Below are 22,235 nucleotides of genomic sequence, written 5' to 3' on the forward strand. Positions count from 1 at the left end.
ACTAGGAAGTCAATCTAGGTCTCCATGTGGGTGGCAGAGACCCTTGTCTTTTCTAAGTCTGGGCCCTCTTGGCTGTGCCTCCCTCAGTGGCAGGAACAACAGAGTAGAGAGAAAGGACAGACTTGTATCTTCAATTCCAAAGACTGTGGCTCCCAAATAGGGAGACCAACTGTCCTCAACAGAATGGATTTAAACAAAACAAAACAAAACAAAACAAGACAAAACACAACTGGGGCCCAGTGGCCAGGAAGGCAAAACACAAGGGAGCAAAGGCCCAAAGAAACTAAGGTAAGTAATCCCTTACAGCCAGGGTACACCCTATTCTACACCAACAGCTCATCTGGTTACCCTTCATCTTGGTTAACTCACTTTGAATATTACCAGAAACATTCTTTACCCAGGAAATGGATTAATGGACTGGGTTGTTTCCATACAGGAACGGGAAAAGGAAACAGGGTATGTGAAATCTGTGGGAAGAGAACTCAAATCTGACACTGAGTCCTCTAAGTCAGGCAGATGTTTCCCACTCTACTCTACCCATGCACACACTACTAGTTACTACTTGGTTGAAAGCCAGAAGAAAAATGCTTCTAGGCCAGTGCCATGGCTCACTAGGCTAATCCTCCACCTGCGGCGCTGGCACCCCAGGTTCTAGTCCCGGTCAGAGCACCGGATTCTGTCCCGGTTGCTCCTCTTCCAGTCTAGCTCTCTGCTGTGTCCCGGGAGTGCAGTGGAGGATGGCCCAAGTGCTTGGGCCCTACACCCGCATGGGAGACCAGGAGAAGCACCTGGCGCCTGGCTTCGGATCTGCGCGGTGCAGAGGTCATTGAGGGGTGAACCAACGGAAAAAGGAAGACCTTTCTCTCTGTCTCTCTCTCTCTCACTGTCCACTCTGCCTGTCCAAAAAAAAAAAAAAATGCTTCTAGGTCTTTAAAGTTTCCCTTTCATATCCTCCTGTTATGGACTGAATTGTGTTCGCCGCTCCCCGCTCCCCATACTCATATGTTGAAGCCTACCACCATTTTGCCTGTATTTGGACATAAGGCCTTTAAAGAGGTAATTAAGATTAAGCGAGGTCACAGGGTGGGACCATAGTCCAAGAGGACTGATGTTCTTATAAGAAGGGGCAGAGAAATCAGGGTCACAGCAAGAAGGTGGCTTCCTGGGGTGGTTGGCAGAGCAGTTAAGAGGCTGCTTGGGAAACTCACATCCCATACAGGAGTGCCTGGATCTGAGTCCTGGCTCTGTCTGAGTGCAGCTCCCTGCAAATGTGCACCCTGGGAGTTGGCAGATGATAGCTCAAGTATGTGGGTCTCTGCCATTTATGGAGACCCAGTCTGAGCTCTGGACTCCTGACTTTGACCTGGCCTAACCCTGGCTGATGTGGGCATTGGGGAAGTGAAAAAGCAAATGGAAGTTCTTTCTTTATGTCTCTCTGCCTTTCAAATAAAACAAAGGCAAACTTCTGCAAGCCAAGAAGAGAAGTCTTAAGAGAAACAAACCTGCTCATACCTTGATCTTGGATTTCTAGCCTCCACAAGTGTGAGAAAATAAGTATCTGTTGTTTTAGCCATCAAGTTTGTAGTGATCTGGGATAGCCATGCTAGCAAACTAAGAATCCTCCATAGCCTGATTTTTCTCAATCAAATAAATCATAAGTAAAACCAGGCAAGCATTTACCTGAGATAATAACAAAGTGATTTACTCATATAATATAGGCACCAACCAGTCAGAACTAATGTCAACCACACTGATGTGCCCCAGGTGAATTTCTACCCCGCTTGGAATTGCAGCTAACAATATTTGATAAGTACCTAGGAAATTTATCTCAAGACAGGGTATAAGTTAGTCAATTAATTTTATGACGCCAGCACATCGGGTTCTAGTCCCGGTCGGGGCGCCGGATTCTGTCCCGGTTGCCCCTCTTCCAGGCCAGCCCTCTGCTGTGGCCAGGGAGTGCAGTGGAGGATGGCCCAGGTGCTTGGGCCCTGCACCCCATGGGAGACCAGGAAAAGCACCTGGCTCCTGGCTCCTGCCATGGGATCAGCACGGTGCGCCGGCCGCAGCGCGCCGGCCGCGGCGGCCATTGGAGGGTGAACCAACGGCAAAGGAAGACCTTTCTCTCTGTCTCTCTCTCTCACTGTCCACTCTGCCTGTCAAAAAAAAAAAAAAAAAAAAAAAAAAAAAAAAAAAAAAAAAAGAAAAGAAAGAAAGAAAGAAAGATGAGAGAGAATACCTTCCTTTCACTAATCAAGTGTTCCGATGACAGTGTCAGTAGACTTGTCCTAGCAGCCCATGTAGAGACTCAGTCATCACATGGTGTCTGGGAACAAAGACAGCAGGTGTAAATTTTATGACCATTTATCACACAGCTTCTACATGCCAGGCATTGAGCAAGAGACGACTCCATTCCAAGCAACTTGCTCCCTTTTACCTCTGTACTTCTGCCCTTTGCAATCCGCATAGCAGATTATAGAAGCGTAAAACATTAAACCATAAACCAGAGGATCTTGGTTTTAGTTCTGTTTTAACTTTTCACTCTGCATAAATGACTGTATCTCACAGAGTCTTAGTTTTCACATCTGTGAAGTACAGATAGTCTTGGCGAGCCAGGCTCTATGGTGTGCTGGGTAAACCTGCAGCCTGCAATGCTGGCATCCCATATGGGTGCAGGTTCAAGTCCTGGCTTCCCACATCTAATCCAGCTCCCTGCTATGGCATGAGAAAGCAATGGAAGATGGCCCAAGGCCTTGGGCCCCTGCACCTGCGTGGGAGACCCGGAAGAAGCTCCTGGCTCCTGGCTTCAGGTTGGCCCAGCTCTGGCCATTGCAGCCATTTGGGGAGTGAACCAGTGGATGGAAGACCTCTCTCTCTCTCTTTCTCTCCATCCCCTCCCTCCCCATCTCTGCCTTTCTGTAACTCTGCCTTTCAAATAAATAAATATTAAAAAAAAAAGTTAGTCTTGGCTTGTCTGTTCATGTCACAGTGTGTCCTGAAATCCAACAGTACAGATATGAAAGTGCTTTATTAACTGTGAGCAAGTTACAAATGTTATCATGACTCTTTGTATCCATCTGCCTATTGACTTAGTCAAGACAGAACTCAAATCCAAGTTATCCATGCACAACAATGTAATCATTTTTCCTTATATTTTAAACATTTTCTCTGGCTGTTCTAACTAGCAGAAGTCATCTCTTCTTTCCCCAAACTTGTGTTACGTTGTATAATTAATTTGTTATGAAGTATGTGCTGTCTCATAAATTTCTAGTAATGACATTTTTTCCATGTAATAAAAGATCACTAGTGTCAATATTTTACATTCTCAATGTTTACATTATTATGTCTCCTGGCCCTGAGTATGTTTCTTATGGAAAGAAACTTGCTTCTTGTCTTTCACAAGGAGTAGATATCTAGGCAGTATTTGTAGATGTATTAGTTGCTGAGACTCTGCCCATTTACAGTAGTTTGAAAAACATGGTCACAATCGTCGGCAGCTGTTCTCATAAGGAAGTGAAGCCTGCTTCTGGGCAGGATTTATTACCTGCCGTGACCACCAGAAATGGTAATGAAGTTGTGATAGTGTCAGAGCCTAGACCTGAATGCTTGGCTTCTCTTCTCTCTCAGATCATTACCTGAAGAATCAGCACACTATAAAAAGTCCAGCCATGGGGATAGAATTGGGGTGCAGTGGGTTAAAGAGCTAGTATTCCATATTAGAGTGCTGGTTTGAGTCCTGGCTTCTCTGCTTCTGATCCAGCCAATGTGCCTGGAACAAATACTTGGGCCCCTGCCACTCAGGTGGAAAACCAGGATGGGGTTCCTGGCTCCTGGTTTCAGGTTTCAGCTTGGCCCAGAGCTGGCTGTTATAGCCACTTGGGGAATAACCCAGCAGATGGGAGATTAAATCCCTTTATTGCTCTGCTTTTCAAATAAATAAATAATCTCTTTTTTGTTTGTTTTTTAAAGATTTATTTATTTGAAAGGGAGAATTACAGAGAAAGAGTGGGGGAGACAGATCTTCCATTTGCTGGTTCACCCTCCATATGGCAGCAATGGCCGGAGCTGGGCTGATTCAAAGCCAGAATCCAGGAGCTTCTTCTGGGTCTCCTACATGGGTGCAGTGGCCCAAGGATTTGGGCCATCTTCCACTAGTTTCTCAGGCGCATTAACAAGTAGTTGGATTGGAAGTGGAACAGCCAGGACTCAAACCAGTGCCCACATGGGATGCCAGTGCTGCAGGTAGCAGCTTTACCCACTACACCACAGGGCTGGCCACTAAATAATCTTTAAAAACAGAGGCCCAGCTGAGACAGACATAGGACTACCACACATGTGAGTGAGACCCTCTTGGACCATTTAGTTGCTTTCACCTTCTGGCTGCATGTTTATGGAAGTAACATCTGTGACTCCCCTAAAAGTGCTTTGCCCTGAACTGGGGAGTGAACCAGCAGATGGAAGACCTTTCTCTGCCTCTCCTTCTCTCTCTGTGTAATTTTGACTTTCAAATAAACAAATAAATATTTTAAAAAGGATTTATTTATTTGAAAGGCAGAGATAGCTAGAGAACCACCTTCTGGTTCACTCCCCAGATGGCTGACCCCATTTGTGTGCCATAAAAGCAGAAAGAGCAGCCGACTAGGCTGTCTCCTTTAGAGCTATAATCCCTTCCCAAGGCTGTATCAAGAAGTTCTTTAGTGGGACCCATATTGTGGCATACTGTGTAAAGCCACCGCCTACAATGCCAACATCCCATATGGGTTCCAGTTTGAGATCTGGCTGCTCCACTACTGATTCAGCTCCGTGCTAATGTGCTTGGGAAAGCAGCAGCAGATGACCCAAGTGCTTGAGCCCCTGCACCCACTTGGGAGACTTGGAAGAAGCTCCTGGCTCCTAGCTTTGGCCTGGCCCAGCCTGGTCATTGCAGCCATTTAGGGAGTAAACAAGTGGATGAAAGATCTGTCTGTCTCTTCCTCTCTCTGTGTAACTCTTTCAAATAAATAGATCTTAAAAAAAAAATTGTAAAAAAGTTTTTTAGTTAAGTGGAGGTGGAAGACCCAAAGGCTGGAAGGACACTAGCTTCTAAGCTGGTCTGGGAAAAGCAGTCAGAACACACGTGACGTGTCTAGCTCCTGTCCACAGCCTCTGGGACAGAGGTGGACCCTTATTTTATATATCTGAGGCTGGCTGCATTGTCTTCAATGTTGGGCTCAGTGGAAAGGCTTCTAGCCAAATTGGTCACAGTCTTCAGAGTTCACTTTTTTCTCAATTTCCTGTTGTTTCCCATACTTAAGCCTGTCACAACCGGGTTATGACTTGAGTAAAATCCAGCTGCGGTTCAGGATGCCATGAAACCCATATGAGGCCGCTGGGGAGGGAAGAGGGCTGGCAGGGCACTGCCCCTTCGCTTACTGGTTGACCCTCAAGGTTATGCTTGTTTCTGGGAAGGGGTCAGGCAGAATGCTTATCCCAGGGGTTCTTCAGGAAAAAGCAGTCATCTCAGCACTATTCTCAAAGAGACTCCACCTCTCATAGAACTGAAAATGCTGCCATTCTTAGCAATCAGATATTTCCTAAGAGCATGTACTCAGGACTATCTCCCCCTGACATCTTGGTATCTGTGGATGAGGTAGGGGGTGGGGAAGATGGCTTGGTTCCAGCACCCCTGAGAATACCAATCTCTGTGGATGCTCAGGTCCCTTACATAAAATGGCACAGCGCTGCAATTTAACGTATGCACCATCTCCTGAATACTTTAAATCATTCTTCAATTACTTCTAATACCTAACACAATGTAAATGCTATGTAACTTGTTATGTTGCTTTACTTAGAGAATAACAACAAGGAAAAAAGTGCACATGTTCAGTCAGACACAACTTTCTTTCTTTGAAAGGTGGATTGACACAGAGAGATCTTCCATCCACTCGCCAAATGCCAACAACAGCCAGGGCTGAGCCAAGCCAAAGCCAGAAGGCTTTAGTAGCATCTGAGTAGCAGAGACCCAACTGCTTAAGCCATCACCTCATGTATCAGAGGGTGCATTAACAGCAAGCTGGATGAGAAACAGAAGAAGGAGTCAAACCCGGGCCAGCAGGGATGGGGGCAACACAAGCCAGGCTTAAATGCTGTCACAACACCCACTCCACGGATGAGGACACCAAAGATACCAAGGACCCATCTCTCCTCTCCTTTCCTATTATTATGGTGCTCTTCCCATTTGTATTTGCCTAACTAAGGGAGATTACTTCACTAACATTGCAAAACAAAGACCTCCTAGTGATTCATTTTTACCTACCCTCCATCATTAATCCCAAAATAATAGTCTACCCATCCCACCCTTAAACAATTAAGGAAGGCGGCTCAATTCATTCTTCTCAGAACAAAGGGCTCCTTGCCTAGACTGCCGGCCCCCATCTTACTCCATTCAACATTAAAACTACAAAGAAAACAGGTTCCCTTCAGTTTTGGAGAGAACCCTAATCCGGATAGGCCTGAAAAGGAGTGATATGGTCTTATTTCCTCCGCTGTGAAAAGTTGAGTATGGATAAATAAATAAGACAGGACCAACAGGACTGGGTGGGTGGAGAAGCTGTATGTTTAAATGTCTGAGTTGTTCGCATGAGAATTTAAAAACACTTGTTAGAGCAACCTACATTACAGATTTCCTGTCTCAGGGCAAAGTTGAAACTGTCCCACCTGCCATAATGAAAAGATTGAAATATCCTTGGATCTGACTGGTAAATTCAACTAGCAAACAATTATTCATAATGTAGTAAGAGTCAGTAGTCAGAAAATTGAATCTCTTTCTAATGGTGGAGACACTCCAAAACGATAATTTCACAATCTGATCAGCGATGGGGATAGGGTCATTTGTGTCCCGTCCTAGAACTGATTTCTGCAAAAAAGGATGGGTGATGACCTTAGAAAATGTCCATAAAAATGACAGTGAGATGGGCGGGAAGGGAGAGCTCCCATCCACTGGTTCACTCTCTGAATACCCTCATCAGCCAAGGCTGGGCTAGGGTAGAGCCAGGAAGCGGCATCTTCATCTGGGTCTCCCAAATACTTCCAGCGTTATCCAGTGCTTTCCAGGCGCGTTAGCAGGAAGCGGGATCCGAAGCAGAGTGGCCAGCACTCAACAGGATGTCTGCTTTGGGATGTGGGCATCCCAAGCACGGCGCCAAACGCTGGCCTCGGCTTCTGAAAGGCATTTTTTTCCACTAGAGTACCTAACGTGGCCTACTGTAGCCTAGCGTTCCTTCATCCGCGGCTGAGAACAGCCCAGGCTCCCGCCCTCCCTCATTGTCCCTTCCCTCGAAGCACTTGCGCCACGCCCTTCACGTTCTGGCGCTAAGTGCGGGCCAATGCAGTCGCTGCCCAAGGATCACAGGATGGAGGAAGGGAAACCGCCAGCCAACGCGAAGCCACTTGCAGCGCAAAGAGGGAGGACTGCGTTTCAGGGGTGTCTTCAGGCCAATGAGGAGAAGGTTACGCGTCACGTCTCCCGCGCAACAGAGGCAGCGTAGCTTCCCGAGACACGTGACCAGAGAGCAGGCGCAGCCCAGCCCCACCTCCTGGTCTGGAGGTAGCGCGATGGGCCACGCTTCCAATGGCTAGCAGAACCTCTAGTCACGTGCGATTTTTGCAAGCTCAGCTGCTCCCGGGGGGTCATGTGACAGTTGACATACGTACGACGCTACCCAATGGAAGCGGAAAGTTGCCTTCTCAGACCAGCGATTGGCTTGTCGCCACGAATAATAGCCGGGTGGGGGCGGGAACAGCCTATCACGTGCTGCGGGGCGGAACGGGGCGGGGCAGACCCCTGGTTGCGGGGCGCGCGGCGCGCAGGCGCCCTGGGGACCCGGTAGCGGCGGCGGCGGCGGCGGCGGCGGCGACAGCGGCGGCGAAAGCAGCCGGATAGCTGACCGGAGCGGGAGGCGTCTGTAGCGGCCATGGCGGCGGATGGAGAGCGTTCCCCGCTGCTGTCCGAACCCATCGACGGAGGCGCTGGCGGCAACGGTTTAGTGGGGCCGGGAGGGAGTGGGGCTGGGCCCGGGGGAGGCCTGACCCCCTCCGCACCACCGTACGGAGCCGGTAAACATGCCCCGCCCCAGGGTAAGCCGGGGCGGGTCCGAATTATTCCCGGGGGTACTCTGCGTGGAGGCGAGGGGCGGGGCCGAGTGGAGGCGGGGTCCAAGCGGCAGGTGCAGGTCGGTTGCACCTGTGACGGGGTGAGGTTTCCGCCCCTCCGCACTCGCGACCAGAGGACGGAAGGGGATTTCGAGGAAGCTGAGTGAAAGGGCGATTATTAGAAGCCCGCCGAGCTCGGTCCGAAGGGTTGAGGCTCAGAGTTCCTGTGGAGCATCCCTTGGGGTGTCTGTAAGTGACCCTAGGCTTTCTTTGTATCTGCTTCCTCAGCCTTCCCCCCGTTCCCCGAGGGGCACCCAGCTGTGTTGCCTGGGGAGGACCCACCCCCCTACTCACCGCTGACCAGCCCGGATAGTGGGAGCGCCCCCATGATTACCTGCCGAGTCTGCCATTCTCTCATCAATGTGGAAGGCAAGATGCATCAGCATGTAGTCAAATGTGGTGTCTGCAACGAAGCCACTGTGAGTGACACGCATACGAAACGGGCCCTGTTTTCCTGGATCCTCTTTCTGATCTCTTGATTCCAGACTCCACCGAAGCAGGAGCCAATGTTCTTCACGAAACTCGCGTTTCGGTTCCAGGAGTCTCACCCAGCCATTTCTCCAGAAGCCACTCCCCAAAGCTACCGTGCACCACCCCTGCTTCGTACCTATCCTGCTTACTGAAATCTAGTTCTCACTTGCAGATCTCGTGATGTGTGCTCTTTCATTTCTCCTTCCTGGCTGGGGCCTGATGTGTCTGATTTCTCCTTGAAGTGGTTTTGGAGGGAAATGGAAGGCACTGGGATTAACGATTAGCTTGCTAATGTCACCGTTGTTCCCTAGCCCATCAAGAATGCACCTCCAGGAAAAAAATATGTCCGATGTCCCTGTAACTGCCTCCTTATCTGCAAAGTGACTTCCCAGCGGATTGCCTGTCCTCGGCCTTACTGGTAAGAGGCGTTAGGTGGGGAACAACCTTAAGTGGGAAAAATTTGGAAAGCTGAAAAACGGATAGTGTATATAAAGAGTTTAGAAGGAAAAGAAGCTATGGAACATGGCGCTTCAGGACTGTTACAGCCATTTTCTCATTTCTCAGTAAAACCATTGGGGTGAAATGGTGTCCTTTAGGCGAATGGAGAGCTTTGGGTTCCGGGCGCATTACTGTGAAATTAAAGGGGAATTGGAGACTTTAAATTTAAGCTGGGCTCTTCCTCAAGGAGTATCTTAGATGCCCTAGAAATAGAGGAACTTGATAGAAAGGAAGGGGGTGGGGGATAAGAAGTAACAGTGGATCCTTAGAATGAAAAACTTTCAGCTGGCGCCGCGGCTCACTAGGCTAATCCTCCACCTGCAGTGCTGGTACTCTGGGTTCTAGTCCCGGTTGGGGCGCTGGTTCTGTCCCGGTTGCTCCTCTTCCAGTCCAGCTCTCTGCTGTGGCCCGGGAGGGCAGTGGAGGATGACCCAAGTCCTTGGGCCCTGCACCCACATGGGAGACCAGGAGGAAGCACCTGGCTCCTGCCTTCGGATCAGCACAATGCGCCGCCCGTAGTGGCCATTTGGGGGGTTAGCCAATGGAAGGAAGACCTTTCTGTCTCTCTCTCACTGTTTAACTCTGCCTGTCCAAAAAAAAAAAAAAAAAAAAAAAAAAAGAATGAAAAACTTTCTTTCATATATAGCAAAAGAATCATCAACCTCGGACCCGTGCACCCAGGACCTCTGAGTCCTGAACCACAGCCCGTGGGTGTCAGAGTCACCTGTGGACATTGCAAGAATACTTTCCTGGTGAGGAGGGGTGTTTGGGAAGCCCTGGGGGACAAGCTAGGCGTTAACATGAGTGTGCAGAGCAGAAAAAGTTTGTTTGCTGTGACGCATTTCCCACCCTCCCTGCTCCGACGTTCTCTGGAGGAAGGCCCTGCTTTAGCTGCTTTTCTTTCTCCATAGTGGACAGAGTTCACAGACCGAACCTTGGCGCGTTGCCCTCACTGCAGGAAAGTGTAAGTGACTATGGACAGAACTGGTACTTGGGTGGTGTGTCGAATAAAACTACAGCCCCGTTGCAAGGTGTTCGCCTCCCCACAGGTCATCTATTGGGCGCAGATACCCACGAAAGAGATGTGTCTGTTGCTTCTTGCTTGGTTTACTCTTGGCGGTCACTGCTACTGGCCTTGCTGTGAGTAACCTTGACCCAGCCCCTTTCATGCCTCAGCCTCGTCTCCATAGGCTAAGACTGGAGAAATGAGTCCCCTGAAGAACTGAAACTGGGGGTAGAGGGTTGGTGTTTTAAGATGTGGATGAGCTGGTCTTTACTGTTACCAGAGGAGTGCAAAAACAGAGGAAAACACGATCTAGAAACAGTTGATGTTGAATTGCGCTTAGGAAGCCTGGCTCCATTGTCAGACGTGGAGAGAAACTCTGTGGCTGTCTGGGATGGCATGAGAATGCCCCTGCCCAAGGGGAGCTGAGCAGACCTGCTCCTAGAAAGGTCCCTGGAGGTAGCTGTGCATGGAGAGAGCAGGGACTGAAATTTGAGTTCTGTTACTGACTGTGCTTGGGACTTCAGGAAGTTGTGGGCAGTCAACAGTAACCCCATCTTCTTCTTCCCCCTTCTCCTTGTCAGTTTGGCACATGGAAGCATGCACGGCGGTATGGAGGCATCTACGCAGCCTGGGCGTTTGTGATCCTGTTGGCTGTGCTGTGTTTGGGCCGGGCCCTCTATTGGGCCTGCATGAAGGTCAGCCACCCTGTCCAGAACTTCTCCTGAGCCCCACGATGACCCACAGACTGTGCCTGGCCCCTCCCTGGTGGGGACAGTGACACTACCAAGGGAGCTGGGATGACTCCCTGGGCTTCTGTGAGGAAGCCAAGCAGCTGCCTTCCTTTTCCCTGGGGAGAGGTAGGAAGGAACCAGGCCTTCATTTGGTTTGGAGGGGTGGATAAGACCATTGCTGGCCATCTGCTTTCCTCCAAGGATTGCAGTTTAGGGTGAAGTAGGCAAAACGTCGCCCCTAAACCTGGGTCCTCAAGACGGTTCTAGCCTAGTTCTTCCTATGTGCTCCCTGAACCCATCCCTGTCCCTTACACATTCCAGGGCAGGGTGGGGGTGGGTAGCCCTGGGGGTTCCCCTCCGTCTTTTGCACCATTAGGACCTTGCTGCTGCTATTGCACTTCACCAGGGGCTGGCTCTGGCCTCAGTACCCTGTCTCCTCTCCCACATTCCATGTCCTATGGGGGTGGGGTCAGCCGCTGCTTTGTACAGAACCACAGGAACTGGTGTGTATATAACTATTTAATTTGGGGTACGTTCCCCTAGTCCTGTACTTCCTTGAACTCCTCCTTCAAACCTTCCCTGCCCCCCAGTTGCAGTATTAAACTGGGCGGGTAGGACTGCTGTCTTGGGGGAGGTTAGGGACTCACCCTGTGCTTGTAAATAAAGAAGGTCATGACTACCCTTTTCTCTTTGGTAACTTGTATGTATGGAAAGAGGAGAGACACCACTTACAGTTCCTCAAAGGAGTAAAACACACAGACAGCAAGGCTGAAACTATGAGCATTTATTTTCACATATAGTTCAGCTTTTTTTGTGAAATAAAAAAAGCATAGGTGGGGGGGAGACACAGAACTCACAAACATAAAAACGTTAGGGGCTTTGGGAGAAACCTAAGTCCATCATAGGAGCCTAGTTAGAGGACTCATATTTTTACAGAAGAAAATACAGTGCAGATATCTCTAGAGCTTTCAGAGAAGGAATTCTACTTTGGGAGTAATCAGGGGGAGGTGTCACAGTGCCAGGTATAGGGTGATGGGACAGTGATCACTGCCGAGGGCCTTGGAACGGATCTTGCTGTCACACAAGGCAGGTAGTAGAGAGTGGGACAACAAAAAGTAATCAAGGCGCCAACCAACGTTCTTGGACCGGGCATTCATCATGTAAGTCCAAAAGGTATAGGCGTAGGCAGTGTCAGGGTAGAGGTGCCGAAAGCTGTCGGTCAGTGGCACAGCCTGCAGCAATTCCCCAAAGCCTTGGCGCTCTTGTGGAGTGAAGCCAGCATTCTTTTTGTTCCCTTTGGGGTTGCGAAGGTCAATTTCTTCATGCGCCACGTTGAGGTCCCCACACAGCACAAGAGGCTTGCGGGAAGCCAAGCCCTTCAGGAACTTTCGGAAGGCTTCGTCCCAGCGCTGGCGGTACTCCAACCTTACCAGACCACGGCCCGCGTTAGGCACGTAGGCTGTTACCAGCACGAACGCATCAAATTCAGCCACAATCACCCGGCCTTCCTGATCGTGTTCTTCCTCACCTACAAAATCAGTGCAACAGAATCAGCATAAAGAACTGCACGAAGAGAAGGCAGGGAAGAAAGGAATCGGAGTGGGCCAGGACAGTATCAGCAGTTCTGGAAGCACTCAGGCACTGGGGGCAGCAGGCTCTTACCAATGCCATAGGAGACCTTGAGCGGGCACTGGCGGGAAAGGAGGCCCACCCCGCTGTATCCTTCCTTGTCTGAAGGAGCTGACCAGTACTGGTGAGGTAATCCAGGCAGCTCCTGAAGTTCAGCTGGCAGCTTGTTCTCTGAACACTTGGTCTCCTGGAGGCACAGAATATCTGGGGCTTCTTCCTTTATCCACTGGGAGTGAAAAAGGGGAAAAAACATCAGCTCAGGAGACTTTTACTCAATACATGTGCATAAGCAGCTCTGTGTAGCAGCACAAATCTTGGACAATTATTGTAACTGACAATGGAAGGAGGTAAAAAAAAAATCTTAAATGCTACACTAAGAGATTGTGTTTTTTTCTATAGGTAGCGGATAGCCAGCTAAGATTTTGTTGGTTGTTTTTTAGACTTAAAAAGCAAGATTTATGACAGTCAAAGACATCCAGCCACAACAGCATGGAGGGGGACTTCCAAGAGAGGAAAAAACCCAAAGGGGCTGGTGTTAAGGGTTTTTAAGTACAATTCTGGGGAAGAAACTGTTAATAAGGTGGGGACAGGGACCAGTGCTGTGGCACAGCGGGTTAACACCCTGGCCTGAAGCACTGGCATCCCATATGGGCGCCAGTTCAAGATCCGGCTGCTCCATTTTTTTGAGTGGGAAAATAGCTTTATTTCTCTGGGGAGCAGGTGGGCGTTGGTTTCAGAACTTCTGGAACTGCTTCTTGGTGCCATCGGCCTTGGTGACCTTGAGCACGTTGAAGCGCAAGGTCTTGCTGAAGGGCCGGTACTCGATTTATTTTGTTTATTTGAAAGAGTTACAGAGAGAGGTATAGACAGAAAGGTCTTCCATCTGCTGGTTCACTCCCCAGATGGCTGCAATGGCCAGCGGCTGCTCCACTTCTGATCCAGCTCTCTGCTATGGCCTGGGAAAACAGTAGAAGATGGCCCAAGTCCTTGGACCCCTGCACCGGTGTGGGAGACCTAGAAGATCCTGGCTTCAGATGGGCGCAGCTCTGGCTGTTGCAGTCAATTGGGGAGTGAACCATTGTATGGAAGACCTCTCTCTCTCTCTGTAACTTTGCCTTTCAAACAAATGGATAAATCTTTAAAAGAAAAGAAAAGGTGGGAATGAACCCAACAGAAGACCTGATTTACAATCCTTTATGCTGTCTGGCTTGCTCAGGATGAAACATTAGAGCCATCACAAGGGCAGCTAAGACTTTTAAGCAGTAGATTTGGGAATGGAGGGTATTCTGGAGCTAAAATGGAGGCTGGCCAGCACAGAGGTTTTTGCAACAGTCGGAGGAAGGATACATTAGTAAGACTGGCAATGGCAATGAAGGAATGGACATTCCAGCAAGTCTTGGTTCATCTTCTACTGCTTTCCCTTTGCCCCTTGTACTTCTCCCACAAGAAAAGAAAGGAGAAAAAAAAGTTACATCCTGGGCATTAAAATGAAAAGACGCTAATGAAGCCCTGAGACCATTCAGCATGAAATCTGAATTCCACTCACATCTAAGCCTTTCTTCTTAATCCAGGCTCGAAGCCCATCCACGTTCCAGGAGCAGATCTTCAGTGTGGCAGCTTTGCCGCTAGGTGAGGTTTTCTGGTCTGGGGGGTCCTCATACAGCACGGGGCCCTCTCCTGCTGACTCTTTTTCATTTTTCTTCGCTGCCGTCTTAGCCTTCTTGGTCTCTGGCTCTATAACGAGAATAATACGTAGGGATAAGAGCTGGAGGTTTCCAACATCGAGTCAGAGTCCAAGGCAAACGCACCGCGACCCTGCGGTTAGCGCGACTTCCTCTCCTGCGCCCGCTATGAGTTGGCCCACAGCTAACATTTCGCCAAGGGACTCAGAAGCAGCCCCCCCAACCCCGCCCACCGCGACTGGCAGGGAGAGGCCGCTTCACTCTCACCCGTCTTGGGCTCCTCCCCGTCTTCTGCCGCGGCCCCCTTCTTCCCTCGCTTTGGCATGCCTGTAACGATCGCCCTTCGGCACCCGAACCACGTCGACCACCGAAGCAGTATCTTCACCGCGATGCCTAAGGATGCAAAGATATACGACTCAGCCGGCGAAGGCTGGGGAGAAAACTCCTGCCCTGGACGGCCCCCGCACTAAGTCCCGCCTTTCAAACCACATAATCTCTGAATCCTGTCCCCGCCTCGGTGCATCAGGCCTTCGGCGCTTCACTCCCCAACTAGATCTATCCATAGAGCGTTTGAATCACCGCGAGATCCGCTCTACGGCCAACGGGAGACCTTTACTAAAGGTCCCGTGAGGCAGCTAGCGGAGGCCCCTCCAACAAGCAAAAACGCAGCGCTGCACCTGACCTGCTCCTGCCCCGCTCCTGCCCCAGCCTGGCTCCTTACCCGAGCACAAAGAAGGGAGCACGCTGGACGCCCACGTGGGTAACTGGCGTGGTCACGTGACCCGAGGCCGCGCGTGATTGGGCCGTCTGCCACCACGTGACGGAGACTCTGACACGCCCCTCTCACTCCGCGGAGGGCTGAAGGTCCCAAGGCTCCGTTCTTGGGCTGTTCACGTTCGTGCCTGATGTACGGCTCCTTCTGCCGCCCTGACCGAAGGAGCCGGCGCCGTGCGAGGGGGCAGAAGCTCAGTGGCAGCGACTGGGCTGGGCCGCAGGAGAGAGGCGGGGGAGTGGACTAGGCAGGGCCGGCGCAGAGGCCGGCTCAGCGCTCCCGGCAGCTCCGGAGACAGGTTCCGGAAGGGGCCTTGTGGGTCGCCGGCGGGCGCAGGCGCAGGCGCGGGCACTGCCCCCGCGGCAGGTTTTGGTGTCCGGGCGCGGTTTACTGTTTACCAACAGCGTGCCGGTACCGCCCGCCGAGGGCTGTCGCGGCTCGGTGTTTGGCGCCTTGGCGTTCTCTCTCAGGCGGCGCCATGCCGACGGTGCTGGGGTTTGAAGGCAGCGCCAACAAGATTGGCGTGGGAGTGGTGCGGGATGGCAAGGTGCTGGCCAACCCGCGGCGGACCTATGTCACGCCTCCGGGCACAGGTGAGTCCTGGACTTAATTTGCGACGACCTTCCCCGCGCACATCACCTATTTCCCTGAACACCAGTGAATGGGGCCCGGGGAATTTTGTCCCATTTTACAGCTCGTTGAGGTTATGTGATGTTATTGTCAGAAGGCGGATGAGTGGAAGAGCCACAGGCGCTTGGACCTGAATCTTCTGGGGTTGTCGAGCTTTCATTGAATGCTTTTTGCGTACCAAGACCTCATAAACTTGTAGAAATCTACCCTGGAGTCTAATGTATAAACGAATTGTAACAGCGTGATGAGTGGTGTAATAGAGATGGACTCAAAATGTTGTAAAATGCGGAGGAGAGACGTGAAGATGGAAGGAATTAGGATTTAGGTACCGGATAGAATTGACTGGTATTGGGATACTCTTGACTTTTTTTTTTTTCACTTTTTAATGTTTGCTTTTTGCTTATTTTTATCTACTGGAAAGGCAGGGTGACAGCCAGCCAGAGAGAACCTCATCTACTGGTCCACTTCCCAAATGCCTGCAGTAGCCAGGGCTGAGTGAGGCAGAAGCCAGGAGCCAATAGCTCCATCCGTGTCTCCCATTTATGGGTTGCAGGGGCTCATACTCTTGGCCATCATCTGCTCCCTGCCAGGGTGCACATCAGCAGGAACTTGGATTGGAAGCCGAGTAGCTAGGCCTTGAGCCTGGGCACTCCCATGGGGAATGTGGGTGTCCCAAGTGCCAGAACACCCACTGTACTTTGTGACTCTTAAAATGGGAGTGGTGGTGCCTTAACATTGTGTCTTGGGGACTAAATGAAAGTACCAGACACTGAACAGCTTCTGTTCCGTATGGTTTATGAGCTATTGTATCTTGCCTACTCTCCCCTCAAACACCTGCACATATAGGAGGGGGCAAATGATTTCCATGTACCAGAGCAGCCTCTGAACAAGTAATGTGACGGGTTGTACGTATTAGAAGTGCTTGTATATCTATGTTTAAGTCTTTCCTATTCTAAGCACTTGGGTACTGGGAGTACAAGAATAAATCAAATAGCCAATGTTTTCAGGTAATTGTAGTTAAACTGTGGAAACCACTGATAATTTTAATGCTATGCTGTAATTGTTAGGTGTAAGATACAGTGATGTGATTATGTGTAGGATTCTGCATGAGGTAGGTATCGGTTGAGTTTGTTTTTTTTTTCAAAGATTTTTTTTTTTTAATTTTAGAGTTATAGGCAGAGAGAGAGAGAGAGAGAGAGAGAGAGGTGTCTCCCATCTGCTGGCTCATTTCCCAAATGGCCACAATGACCAGAGCTGGACCAATCTGAAGGCAGGAGTCAGGAGCTTCTTTTGGGTCTCCCACATGGGTTCAGGGGCCCAAGCATTTGGGCCATCTTCTACTGCTTTCATCAGCAGGGAGCTGGATGGGAAGTGGTGCAGCGGGGACTCGAACTGGTGCCCATATGGGATGCCGGCACTGCAGGTGGACGCTTAACCTACTACGCCACAGTGCCGGCCCCTCACTTGGGTCTTAATGCTGAGTAGGAATTGAGTAGGAAGAAAGGCACTTCTGATACCTGAACAGCTTACGTAGAGGTTAGAATGTGTCTGAAAACCTGGAAGACAGGGTGCTTGAGGAGAATGGAAGGAGTCTTCCTGCATTACTGAAACTCAGGAGGCTTCACTGTCATAGTTTTAAAATTCTACTTGTCTTTGCTGCAGAAAACCCTTATGACCCCTGGCCTGTTCCCATTTTCTAGGATTCCTTCCAGGTGACACTGCCAGGCACCACCGAGCTGTTATCCTAGATCTGCTGCAGGAGGCGCTGAGCGAGGCTGGATTAACCTCCCAGGATATTGACTGCATTGCCTACACCAAGGGTATGACTGGGGGAGGGGTCAGTGTTGGAGGAATGTGGAGCCTGGGTAGGTCAAAATGTCCTCTGCCTTGCCTCTGTCACCACCACAAGCCCTCTCCCGCTTTGACATTCCCTAGTTCCTCACCTGTTTTTTTCCAATCCAGCATTCTGACTACCATTTCTGTCCCCTAGGTCCTGGCATGGGTGCTCCACTAGTTTCTGTGGCTGTCGTGGCTCGTACCGTGGCCCAGCTGTGGAATAAGCCATTGCTAGGCGTGAACCACTGTATAGGCCACATTGAGATGGGCCGTCTCATCACTGGAGCCACCAGCCCAACTGTGCTGTATGTCAGCGGGGGAAACACACAGGTATTTTGAGTACTCCACCTATTTCATCCTACTTTGTGGGCAGTGAACCAGTGACTTCTGTGGCTTACCTGAGTTGTGGGGACTGCCTGTGAAACAGAACTGAACCTAGCTCTTCACCAGAAAACTCACAACAGAGTTCGTAATAGCAGATTTCGACAGGTTATTAAAACTTTAGGTGACTTTTATATATTTGATTATACAAAAAAGATTAGGAATTTCCAATTTAGAAAACAATGATAAGGATTTAAGCTTATATTATTTTGAAGCTTTTTTTTCTGTACATTTTAGCAATTAAAACTAAGGGGCACTACCAATTTATTTATTTATTTTTTTAAGATAACTAGACATTTTGTAATGAAGGTAAATGTAGACTTTGCTATTTTAACACTACAAAATGTAAGTAACTTTAAGAAGCAACTTTATAAATGTTAAAAAGAATTTTACATGTATAGGTGTAGCTAAAATTGCTTGGGATACTTTACATGACCTTTTAAGGTTGGGATTGGATTTCTTTCCCACGGAACACCTAATAGGGTTATTAGAAATAGCTCAGCATTGTCCCCAGCTTATGAAAGGGTTGTGTTCTGAAACTGTTTTGTGAAGTGGTTACTGTGAGGCACACCTTCCTGTGGTGACCATGTGGGAACATGAGTGCGTAGAGGGCAAGTAGTTGAAGCCTGAAGGATGACATACAAGTTTAGGGACTTGGGTTGTGGAAAGCAGCAATAGACACTGTAGGAGTTCATGAAGAGAAGTGGTAAGGGTTCCTCTTCCTCTTCCCTTTCGAATCTTTCTTAGATGTTAAAAGCAAAGATGATGATTGGGTGGTAAGGAATAACTAATAGAAAAAAGGTTTTTTTGCCAGCAAAGAAGTATATCAGAAAGGAAGAAAATCCCTAGTGGCACTGGGAGGGGAAAGGAACTCTCTGGTCCCTGGGAAGCCTGCAGCATGAGACCGTAGGTGCTGGGTATTTGCTGTGTGGAAGTTGGACACATGAAGAACTGGCCTCAGGAGACTGCCATTGCTGGGTTGGGTGGTCCATTGGTCTGACCCCACATAAGGTTTTCTGTTTCATCAAAATGACTTTCTTTCCAAATGCCACTACCGTGGTAGGAATCTAGAATGATTCTTGCTTCCTGTCTCCAAGCAAGATACCTGTTCCTAATCTACACCGGCAGGGTGGCGTCTAAGGAATGTGTCCAACCTGTGAAGCGGAGAAATGTATTTGAAATTATAGCTTGCGGCCGGCGCCGCAGCTCACTAGGCTAATCCTCCGCCTTGCGGCACCGGCTCACCGGGTTCTAGTCCCGGTCGGGGCGCCGGATTCTTTCCCGGTTGCCCCTCTTCCAGGCCAGCTCTCTGCTGTGGCCAGGGAGTGCAGTGGAGGATGACCCAAGTGCTTGGGCCCTGCACCCCATGGGAGACCAGGAGAAGCACCTGGCTCCTGTCAGCGGATCAGCGTGGTGCGCCGGCCGCGGTGGTCATTGGAGGGTGAACCAATGGCAAAGGAAGACCTTTCTCTCTGTCTCTCTCTCTCACTGTCCACTCTGCCTGTCAAAAAAAAAAAAAAAAGCCGGCGCCGTGGCTCAATAGGCTAATCCTCCACCTTGCGGCGCCGGCACACCGGGTTCTAGTCCCGGTTGGGGCGCCGGATTCTGTCCCGGTTGCCCCTCTTCCAGGCCAGCTCTCTGCTATGGCCAGGGAGTGCAGTGGAGGATGGCCCAGGTGCTTGGGCCCTGCACCCCATGGGAGACCAGGAAAAGCACCTGGCTCCTGGCTCCTGCCAGGATCAGCGCGGTGCGCCGGCTGCAGCGGCGGCCATTGGAGGGTGAACCAACGGCAAAAAGGAAGACCTTTCTCTCTGTCTCTCTCTCTCACTGTCCACTCTGCCTGTCAAAAAAAAAAAAAAAAAAAAAAAAGAAATTATAGCTTGCTTCTGCCCTGACCAATCTATCTTCTATAGATTAGGAATCTACTCTGGAAATCCTCAGGGTATGTGGGCTTCTTAGATAAGAGCTATGTTTTTAAAAATCACCCCTTAAGGGTCTGGGGAAGCTGTTTTTTCCATGTTGTCTTTGAAGCTCTGGTGGCTGTGTTGACCCTCTGCTACGTTCTTCCCCAAAGCCAAGTACTCCTCTTTACAGCCCTGAGGTTTCATGGAGATCCTCATCACCTCTAGGTGATTGCATACTCAGAGCGTCGGTACCGCATCTTTGGGGAGACTATCGATATTGCTGTGGGTAACTGTCTGGATCGTTTTGCCCGAGTGCTCAAGGTAAGCCCATGGGGCAGCAGGGAATCTAGATGTGGGTGGATTCCTGGGGAGCTATGGAAGTGAAGGAGGAAGTAAATAGCTTCGTCTTCCCACGTGCCTGACTCCATCCTCTTCCAGTCTTTTTTTTTTTTTTTTTTTTTTGGTAGATTTCCAATGACCCCAGTCCTGGCTACAACATTGAACAGATGGCAAAGAGGTAAGGGAGTGCAAGGTGGAGGCTGGCTGCTAGGGCTTCAGGGCTTGCTCTACATGTACATTAGCGAGATTCGGGAAAGGCTTTGCAGGGTGAGCGCCAGCTGACTGTAGGCTCTGTGCCCTTACTTATCCCCATATAGAGGCAAGAAACTGGTCGAGCTGCCCTACACTGTAAAGGGGATGGACGTCTCATTCTCAGGGATCCTGTCTTTTATTGAGGTGAGTGTGAGAGGTAAGATGGGGGCATTTCTGTGTTTTTTTTTAATGAAGCTTATCTGTTTTACTTTCTGTTTTATGTCTTATATATAGCATAGTCCTGACCTATATCAGGTGCTGAATAAACTCACAACAGTTATTGGCCATCTTCTCTGTGCCAGGCACTGTTCTAGAAAGCAAGGATACAGCAGGGAGCAAAACAGAAATTCCTGCCTACGTGGAGCTTAGATTCTAATGAGGGAGATAGACAAGAAACAAGAGGGGGAAAATAACCTAGAGTACATCAGGAGGGAAAAGTGCTATGAGAAAAATTAAGCAAGATGCATAAGGGGTGGGGTATGCAAGAGCACGCGTTCAAGAAGTAATTCTAGAATCTGGAGTGCTACCAGTTCTTGGTACCAGAGAAGGGCAGGGTGTGGTATAGGATTTGCTCGCAGTGTGAATTGTGGTGAAAGATGCTAATTCTCTTGGCTGTAACTTTTGCTCTCATGTAATCTCCACATCACTGTTACATTGTTCCTTTTTCTCCTTCATTTGCAGGATGCAGCCCAGCGGATGCTGGCCACAGGCGAGTGTACTCCCGAGGATCTGTGTTTCTCCTTGCAGGTAATGGAGTACAGGCTGGTGCAGAAAGTTTGGGCTGGGGGAGGTTTTATACAATAGAGCAGAACTAAGCTGGGATGTCCCTGATATTTGCTCCTTGTCTGTCCCCCACAGGAAACCGTGTTTGCAATGCTGGTAGAGATCACGGAGCGAGCTATGGCGCACTGTGGCTCCCAGGAGGCCCTCATTGTGGGAGGTGTGGGGTGTACGTATCATTGAATGGTGTTGCTCTTTCCTTTTCTTGGCATTGTGAGTCTTAGTCCCATTACTCTAAATGGCCAGGGATTTGGAAAATTATTAGTTTGCTCTCTTGCCCTGTGCCTCCCCATTCTTGCCTCTAGTCCTCTACTTCATTGTCCTAAGTGCACTTAAGATGTGCAGCTGGGTCAGGGAGAGATACCTGAAACTAAGCTAACCCTGTCTCCTGCCTCTTTATAGGTAACGTGAGGCTACAGGAGATGATGGAGATAATGTGCCAGGAACGTGGAGCTAAGCTTTTTGCCACAGATGAGAGGTAGAGACCTTTTCTTGTTCTGTTACTGTGATTTTATGCCCCTAGATCCTAAATCTCATGTCTCTTGCGTCCCAGATTCTGCATTGATAATGGAGCCATGATAGCCCAGGCTGGCTGGGAGATGTTCCAGGCCGGACACAGAACCCCACTCCGTGATTCTGGGATTACACAGAGGTGAGTGATTCCCTCTTTGTGGGGAATAGACAGGCTTGTTTGGGAGGTAGGCCAGAGTCAGCACAGGAGAGAGTCCATTCCTGATGGGGAGACAGAGAAAAATGGAAGGTGGTAAGGGGTAGACCTCCATCAGATTTTTCCTCTTTTTCCACAGGTATCGGACAGATGAAGTAGAAGTTACCTGGAGGGACTAGCAAGATGAACAGGATCAGAGTAGATAGTTTCCTAAGGGGAGCCCACAGGAACCTGGGCCTGACTCTCCTTCCTGACTTGGGAGTCATGGCAAGGCTATGGAATCCAGTCCCCCTGGCAAAGCTGGGGCCTGCAAGCACGGTTGGGAGCCCCTGTGGAACCTTAGGATGGCTCAAAAATAAAGAATTTTTGATTTTATATGTTGATAATTAGATTGTGTTCCTCAGAACAGGGTACAGTCTTGTTGATGGAGTGAACAGATAAGGAGCCGGGGTCAGAACAGCACTGTGACT

At 49.6% G+C, this 22,235-nt stretch overlaps 3 protein-coding genes across 7 annotated transcripts; 2 read left to right on the top strand and 1 right to left on the bottom strand.

The window, feature by feature from the left end:
* The first annotated feature begins 7,814 nt into the window (after positions 1-7,814).
* PIP4P1 (phosphatidylinositol-4,5-bisphosphate 4-phosphatase 1) lies at positions 7,815-11,572 on the top strand. Of its 2 annotated transcripts, none has more exons than XM_002718035.5 (7): positions 7,815-8,091; positions 8,416-8,606; positions 8,970-9,076; positions 9,803-9,908; positions 10,068-10,120; positions 10,206-10,296; positions 10,744-11,572. In XM_002718035.5, the coding sequence occupies exons 1-7, from the start codon at positions 7,950-7,952 to the stop codon at positions 10,885-10,887; spliced, it is 834 nt and encodes a 277-aa protein (XP_002718081.1). In that variant the 5' UTR covers positions 7,815-7,949; the 3' UTR covers positions 10,888-11,572. The 2 variants fall into 2 exon arrangements, with proteins under 2 accessions (XP_002718081.1, XP_002718080.1); XM_002718034.5 differs by having other exon boundaries at positions 7,824-8,112.
* Positions 11,573-11,662: 90 nt separating this feature from the next.
* APEX1 (apurinic/apyrimidinic endodeoxyribonuclease 1) lies at positions 11,663-15,062 on the bottom strand. 4 transcript variants are annotated; one of them, XM_008269300.4, is made up of 5 exons: positions 14,926-15,062; positions 14,472-14,597; positions 14,069-14,256; positions 12,556-12,748; positions 11,663-12,421 (listed from the first exon to the last, which is right to left on the bottom strand). In XM_008269300.4, exons 2-5 carry the CDS (start codon positions 14,527-14,529, stop codon positions 11,904-11,906), a joined length of 957 nt encoding a protein of 318 aa, XP_008267522.1. In that variant the 5' UTR covers positions 14,530-14,597; positions 14,926-15,062; the 3' UTR covers positions 11,663-11,903. The 4 variants fall into 4 exon arrangements, with proteins under 4 accessions (XP_008267522.1, XP_069910051.1, XP_008267523.1 ...); XM_070053950.1 differs by having other exon boundaries at positions 14,472-14,599; positions 14,900-14,938; XM_008269301.4 differs by having other exon boundaries at positions 14,887-14,934.
* A 192-nt stretch (positions 15,063-15,254) lies between these two features.
* On the top strand, positions 15,255-22,140 carry OSGEP (O-sialoglycoprotein endopeptidase). The gene is made up of 11 exons (XM_002718032.5): positions 15,255-15,569; positions 17,307-17,426; positions 17,597-17,772; positions 19,953-20,048; positions 20,195-20,244; positions 20,384-20,462; positions 21,000-21,065; positions 21,177-21,267; positions 21,501-21,576; positions 21,652-21,750; positions 21,905-22,140. The coding sequence occupies exons 1-11, from the start codon at positions 15,455-15,457 to the stop codon at positions 21,942-21,944; spliced, it is 1,008 nt and encodes a 335-aa protein (XP_002718078.1). The 5' UTR covers positions 15,255-15,454; the 3' UTR covers positions 21,945-22,140.
* Positions 22,141-22,235: the final 95 nt, after the last annotated feature.

Source organism: Oryctolagus cuniculus, chromosome 12 (genome assembly GCF_964237555.1).
Source record: "Oryctolagus cuniculus chromosome 12, mOryCun1.1, whole genome shotgun sequence".
Classification (NCBI taxonomy): Eukaryota; Metazoa; Chordata; class Mammalia; order Lagomorpha; family Leporidae; genus Oryctolagus; species Oryctolagus cuniculus.